The 7,676-nt window shown below is 39.9% G+C and overlaps 1 protein-coding gene across 2 annotated transcripts in view; it reads left to right on the forward strand.

The window, feature by feature from the left end:
* Grm7 (glutamate metabotropic receptor 7) overlaps nucleotides 1–6,562 on the forward strand; it is an 867,793-nt gene extending 861,231 nt beyond the window's left edge. For both annotated transcript variants that reach the window (XM_021164768.2, XM_021164769.2), the window contains one exon: nucleotides 5,344–6,562. Coding sequence is in view for 1 of the 2 variants with exons in the window: in XM_021164769.2 (XP_021020428.1) it covers nucleotides 5,344–5,393 (50 nt within the window). In the remaining variant the exon portion in view is untranslated. The remainder of the gene's footprint in view (nucleotides 1–5,343) is intronic.
* The last annotated feature ends 1,114 nt before the right edge of the window (nucleotides 6,563–7,676 follow it).

Below are 7,676 nucleotides of genomic sequence, written 5' to 3' on the forward strand. Positions count from 1 at the left end.
GCAGGCACCCAGCCCTGACACTATTACTGATGTGCTGTGCTTGTAAATAGGCGCCTAGCCTGGCTGTCCTCCTAGAGGTTCTACCCACAGCTAATTGAGACAGATGCAGATACTTATAGCCAAGTATTGGACTAAGATTGGGAACCTCTAATGGAAGAGCTAGGCAAAGGACTGAAGGAGCCAAATGGGATGCCAATCCCATAGAAAAACAATAGTATCAACTAACCCAGATCCCTTGGAGCTCCCAGAGACTGAGCATACACAGGCTAGCCTAAGTCCCCTGGCATATATGTAACAGAGAACTGCTTCACCTGGCCTTAGAGGAAGAGAATGTACCTAATCGTGTAGAGACTTAATCCCCCAGGGAAGGGGGATGGGGAAGTTATGTGGGTGGATAAATAAGGGGACCGGGTAAGTAGGTAAGGGGGATGGGTGAGGAAGCACCCTCTCAGAGACAAAGGGGAAGGAGTGGGGTGAAGAATTCAGGAAGGGAGGACTAGGATGAGGGCAACATTTGGAATGTAAATAAATAAAATAATTTAAAAATAGAACATAAAAAAATCTACATGATGTAATGCTGTCTATAGTTTATTGGTGACTACACATGTGGGAGTGGCATGATCCACCCCAGCCATAGGACAATAGCTATGGTAGGTAAAGGGAATGTAGGAATTGCTAGTGGGAGTGAGAAGGGGGTAATTAGATGTTCATCTCCCATCTGAGGATAGGATGCTATGGCTTTTATGTGTGTTATATTTAGATACAATTCTTGTTTACTCTACAATGTTTACAACATATTGTTGTGTCCGGCCAGCAGATCACAGCCTGGGTTCTAGCCTGGAAAGGCATTTTGGAAATCTGGAAGAGAAGAGGGGCTAGACGACGAGAGAAAATGATGCAGCTAAGACAGGCATTCTGATCAAAGCTCAATTTTACTGTTCCACACGCAGTTATGAAGCAGGGGAAGGGGGCCTGATTCCCGCCAAATAATCTCGGGGTCCAGTAGCAGGGTGACCACGTGTATGACTCCAAACAGCAAAGTGGCAGGTTCCAGCAGTGGGCGTGGCAGAACGATTGAGTGGGAAGCTCCACCCCTGAGCAAGCAGGTTTCAGGCTGGGGGAGGGGAAACTACAACATATATGTGTACTTTTATGTATATCCTTTTACAAATATGTATTTAAAAAAAACTGAAAACACATGGTATTTATCAAATAAAACATCAACTTTGTTACTTACACGATTAGGAAACTTAAAAATGTGCTAAACAGAAGCATCAAGGTCTGTTTTCATTTCTTCTGTTTTCTCAAGATGATAAGATTTTTTTTCTTCTCTGCTTTTGGTTTTTTACATTTTTTTTTATAGTTTCTTCAATCTAGTTTGCAGTTAGCAAAAGTTTTTTAAGGCAAAATTTTGCAGAGTTGGGAGTGAGACAGCTCAAGGGTAAAGGTGCTTGCTGCCAGCATGAGCCTCTGAGTTCCACCCACACAGTGCGACACGTGGACCATCTCACTCTATCTGTCCTCTGAACTCCACAACTATGCCACCGCCAGGATCCCCCTCCTTCCACAAATCAGAGTAGTTAAAAAGCAAATCCTGGAGAAAGTTATATTAAAATTAAATTAATATTAAAATTGGCCTCCTAAGTCAATGCCAAATTGACAGTACATTTTGACAAAATGAAAATGAATTGGATGTCTAATATTTACTAATAAGAAAATGTGTATTAATAATGTATTTTAGAAATCAATGTCCTTAAGACTTTTTCATTGAAAACTTCAGGTCTTTTAAATACCTGAGTTTGAGAAAAATGTAATAGGAACAATACAATCTACTCTTGTTCTTTCTCAATGTAAACAGATTATTCAGTTCTTAAAAGCACTCACTGTTTTTGGAGAAGACCCAGTTTCAGCTCCTAGCACCTACATCATGTCGCACAATCATTCATAACTCCTGTTTCAGGGGATCTGACACCCTCTTCTGAGCTCTGTAAGCAACGGGAACCCATATGGTACCTATTTATACATGTAGACAAAACACTCACACACATAAAATACATATTTTTAATTTCATTCGACAAACATTCTTAAAATAAAATAAAAATACTCCAGCATCTAAGGGAAAGAAATTCCCAGTCTTAAAATAAAAGGCATATATCTCTTTAACAACCATTTTTTCTGGACAACTATTTTGAGCTAGGCAATTCTCTTCTCTAGACCATAAACTACATTGTTATTCAAATAAATAGAATTATCAGCCCTGTAGGCACTTCTTTTATTTACTCATAAGGCCAGGATGGTTTAAAAATAAACACTATAATACACTGGACTTTACTGTGATAAAGGGCAGAAATTGCCGTTCGAGGGGCTGCATAAACTTCATTATAACCTTGCTGCAAAGCTCCAAAGCAATTCTGCAAAGAAAGCAGATACTGAGGCTTATCCTTTGTAGAGAAGTTTGTAACCTAAAAATACATTTATATGTTTTATTCCCCAGTGAGAGACTGGGATAATTCTGACATCTGTGCTATCAACAGTCCTCAGGGTCTGAATTACTGTCCTCATTTTAAAGCCTCCACAAAGTTCAGCCTTATGCTAGAGGGCTGGGCTCATCTCATGTAAGTGATGGAGCACAACTAGAACCCAGGCAGGTGAGTCCCAGGCAGCAGGTTCTTCCCATGATGGCTTGCAGAAGAAAAGAGAGACTCATGGGTCATCTAGCATGGTTCTCAAATGCTGGTCCCTCTGCATTCCATGTCCCTCCCAACTATAATGGGGAATAAAAATTATGGGTCTCATTTTCTGAAAATACAAGAAGATAATGCCCACAAAGCTTCAGTGAGCCCTACCATGTTCTCCAAAACATAATTTTCTAATTTTCATTTATTTCATTGTTTTCTTGTTGCTAACTTGGGGTTTCACCTAGATCAGGCTGGCCTCAAGCTTGTTGTGAAACTGAAAATGAACTTGCCCCCCCTACCCCATGCTTCTGTCCTCACCTACTATGTACTGGGATGGGAGGCATGTAACAGCACGCCTTACTCAGGCAGTGCTTGGGGTGGAGCTCAGGGCTCTGTGCACACTAAGCAAGTACTCTCTCAAGTGAGTTCTATTCCCATCCCCACTCTCCAAGTTTGTCTTATTCATTCTATGTATTTATTTGTCTGTATGTTTAGCTGTGGTCCCGAAACACATGGGAGGAAGTCACAGGATAACTTGTGGGAATCAGTTTACTCTTCATTGCACTCACATCTTTACATGCAGAATTCCCTCGCTGCCCCAAATATCTAATTGTTAAAAAGCATAGCTAGGTTTTGATTCCAACTTAATCCAAACCAGTCTTCACTACAGCAGAGGAACAGTATTTTTCTGAGCTACAATTCTTTTAGTAAAAAAATCTTTATTGACTGATATTATATAGTAACCTATTTGAGGAAATTTAATTATTCTTTTTCCACTAGACAATTCTGCTTACACAGAATTTGGCTTTAATTAGCCACACCATGGAGGTGTCTAAGATATTTAGGTCAGTTCAGGCTTCTGGGGTTTTTGTTTGTTTTCTTTCCCTTTGGTCTGGAGGGTAATTAGCTCCTTGGCATTTGACAAGATGCACTGTTACAATGACTCTGTCTGTGTCAGCTGAGGTTGATTGACTGTGACACTGTAAATAAGGTTTGGAGTCAGGAAGCATCTTTAGAAAGTTTGCCCCAATGGAGAGCTGGGGAGGGAGCCTAATTGGCAGAGTGCTTGCTTAGCATTCTCCACATCCCAGGTTCAATTCTCACCCTTGCATTAAAGGATGTGATGATATGTACCTGTAATCTCAGCACTTTGGAGGTGCAGACAAGTGGATCAGAAGTTCAAAGCCGTGCTTGAACACATAAAGGGTTTAGGGGCAGCCTAGAATACAAGATACCCTGTCTTTAAAAAAAAAAAACAAAAAACAAACAAACAAACATAAACCTATAAAGAAAGTTCTTTATCTTACTTATACCCCAAAGAAGAAAGTTGCTGAAGGCAAAAGACACTGGAAGAGCCGCAGGAATGTTCTTGGGGGCTTGGAGTGCTCTGAGGCTAAGTCCATGTGTTCATCAAGCGCAATGGATCGTGATTAAAGCTTCAGGAGACTCTCACTTTCATGCAATTCTAGTTTCTTTTAATTTTATCTACTGAACACAATACTCTGTAACAGAGATATAAGTCTTCCAATCAGAAATGCCAGAGGGTATATCTGAATTTCTCCATAAAATGAGATGCAACTTTGTAATCTGTGCAGAATATGTGGAAAAATGATGTTTGTGTGTGTAATTTGAATGTAGCACATAGACTATCCAGAGGCTAGTTATAAGTACTTAGCACACTAGTGCAGTGGCTTGGGCCTCCAAATCCACACTAGTCCCTGCTTAAGAGTTCTGGAACAATTCATTTTTACTTTGCTGTGCCCTGTGAACATCTCTATTGAGAATATAAAAAGAATAAAGAAGTAAGCCATTGTCAATATACATGACAGAGAGTCTATGCCTAATAGAAATTGATGCAACATGACTAAAACCGAATGAGTCAAGAACACATTACTTCACAGACACAGTGTCATACAGAACCTTGAAGTGTGTTTCCATCTCAAGCACAGAGAAAGGACTGCCTTTTGGCTCAGTGTGTAGTCCTGTGCCTACCATGGGAGAACCAGTAGGTGAGTATTTACTGGAAACCTGACTATAGGAAAGAGTCCCAGGACTCTGAATGAAACAAGTTGTTCTGCTTCTGAGGAAAACAAAGGTCCAGTGTGATTGTTCAGATATCGGAAAGTTTCCAGGTGTGCTTTTAAGCTAAATGGAAATTACCAAGAAGATTGTGATGTACACATTGCTGACGAGATTGGAAAGGGGATGTCTAGCCATTTGATATTAGGAATGCTAACCTGTAGATGCACTACTGTAGAATGCTAACCTGTAGATGTACTACTGCTCCAGGCAGTAGGCATTCTTTATGAAAACGTTCAAGAAATGGTCACAGGATAAAAATCTCTGAGGCACCAGATCACCCTTGCAGCTTAGGGCTGGCTAATAAGAAAGCATGGTGGTCAATAGTAAATCTGATGATCTTATTGACCCCAAAAGTGTGAGGTTGGGGACATATCAAAGAAATGAATGAAGGTGAGTGTGTATCACTGGCACATCAATCTTAGTTTGGAATAAGCTTATAGATAAATGCAAAGATGCCAAAGTATATGTGTATTCCTCAGTGATGTCTCATTGTGTCTTGACTTGGTCCTGGAAGTCATCCACGCTCTATCTTTGAAAACAGGGGTCATTGCCACAATTGACTTTTCCCTCTCTTTCTCTTCAGGCCCTGCTGCAAAAAAGAAGTATGTCAGTTATAATAACCTGGTTATCTAACCTGTTCCAACCCATGGAACCACAGAGGAGGAAGACCTTGAGTTATTCTGTCACCCAGCCTGGCATAGGACTCTTTTGGTCCTGCCTGCTTCCTATCTCTGGAGGAGCTTCCCCACCCGAGAGAGCAATGGCAGAGGATCCACACATCCTGAACAGCTGCTTTATGAGACACCTTTACTTTATCTTGGCTTAAGAGGTCATTGGCATCAGCACTGCCATCTTGGCTGCAATTCTGGACTCCCTAAAGCAAAGGGAGAGTTGAGATTCAAGTCCCACCCGGCTCTTTTGGATGAACCGCTGAGAGCCTCAGGACTGTTTTTTGGGGGCTGACTTGTCTTTCTACGTACGTACTTCCAGGCTGCAAGGTTTTGAAATTTTCTGTACAGTTTGTGAGGACATTTGCACTTTGCCACTCAATGTCGTACCTCGGTTCACTGTTTGTTTTTGAATGCCCTGTTTTCATAGAATCCTATCCTCTCAAATGGTGGAATCTTTGGGGAAACTTTAAAATAACTAATTTTTATTTAAAAAAAATCTCGGCAGACATAAGAGAACACAACCCCCCATGCACATCTGTAAATGACTGTATGGTTATGATTATAGTAACACGAAAAATCATGTTTTTTTTTTTAAGACACACACAAAAAGATACTTAAAGACCAAAAACTGTGCTGAGAAGATATGCCCCACCTATCTTTGGTACATGGTAGGTGTTGTGATGGAAAAGGAAAGCATTGGTTAAATGGAATAGAGGTCTTGATCTTTGGAATGCATGCCGGTAATGTATTTTACAGTACATGTTAATAATTTATGTTTAATATTTGTATTTGTGTTCTCTTTTGTTATTTTACTTAGGGTATATGGATATTTTGCAATAATTTTAATGATTCTTAAGCTATTTGAAGGAAAGAATATGGATTTCTCATGTCTTGAGGTTTTGTTCATGCCCCTATGACTGACCAATGTGATAAGGACTTTAAAAAAGAAGCATGTATGTTTTTTACTGTTTGTAAGAAGTACTTTCGTTAATCTTGCTGCTTATGTGTCAATTTAGTGGAAAAGAAATCCCTTGCTGAAAAAAAAAATCCCTTTCCATTCTCTTCCAGTTCTGTGGTATTGTCCAAGAATGTATCAATAAAATACTTTGGTTAACTTTTTTATTTTCTGTAGTAAGTGCTTTAGTTGTTCTCCCCAGCCCACTCTACCTCCACTTGTTTACAGTTTATTTGAAACCCTGGGCTGCAGAACACTAGGGACAGCTCAAGTCCTAAGCTTCCAATGAACTGCACAGCAAACCCTAGAGGCACTGGTGTGTTCTCCTAGAAAAGGGACAATGACAAAACCCAAGCGTTCTTTCCCATTATAATTGAAGTTCAATCCCTAAGAATTCTCAGATGCTAACTCAGCAAGTTGTCTATCAAAATGAAATAACAAGAAAGATAAGACAAAGAAATATTTGCTTACAGAAACAGTACTCTGCAAAAAAGAATCATTAAAAAGTTAAAAATTTCTAGAAAACTGAACTGAAAGGATGTAGGGCTCAGGAACAGACAACAGAGAAAATGAGCTTGGTTCTGCCTACACATGTGGCATTGAGGTTTGAAGAACCAAGATTAAAATGCAGGACTCCATGGTCTGTAGAAACAAAACAAAACAAAACAAAACAAAACAAAACAAACAAGCAAAAACCTAGGAAACTACTCACAGCAACATACACTCCAGGAACATACTATCATCTCCTTATACAGGGTAGCACTGGTCTTAGCACTCCAAGTGGGCCCCCAAATCCAATATTTATTGAAATATCCCCTGACTGGACAAGGGGGGATAGCTCAGATGATAATGCAATTGCCACACAAGCAAGAAGACCCAAGTTTGATCCCAGAATCCATATTAATAAGAAGCAAGACTCAGTGTTGTGGACTTATAATCCCTGAAGTGGAGAGGTAAAGCCTGGCAGATCCCTGGAACATTCTAGAAGGTGACCAAACCTATTAGGTGACTCCCACGCCAGCAGGAAACCCTGTGTCAGAAAAATAGGAACATCACTTATGTTGATTTCTGCACACACACCCCACACAAACAGAGATGACAGAGACAGACAGAGAAAGACAGAGAAAAAGAGAAGAGAGAGAAAGACAGAGAAATACCCACACATATTTATATAGAACAGATTGGGTTAACAGATAGATTGGATGATGATACATACATACATACATACATACATACATACATACATATATACATACATACATAAATCAATAGATGATAGGTAGATAGATA

The sequence above is a fragment of the Mus caroli genome, chromosome 6 (genome assembly GCF_900094665.2).
Source record: "Mus caroli chromosome 6, CAROLI_EIJ_v1.1, whole genome shotgun sequence".
Classification (NCBI taxonomy): Eukaryota; Metazoa; Chordata; class Mammalia; order Rodentia; family Muridae; genus Mus; species Mus caroli.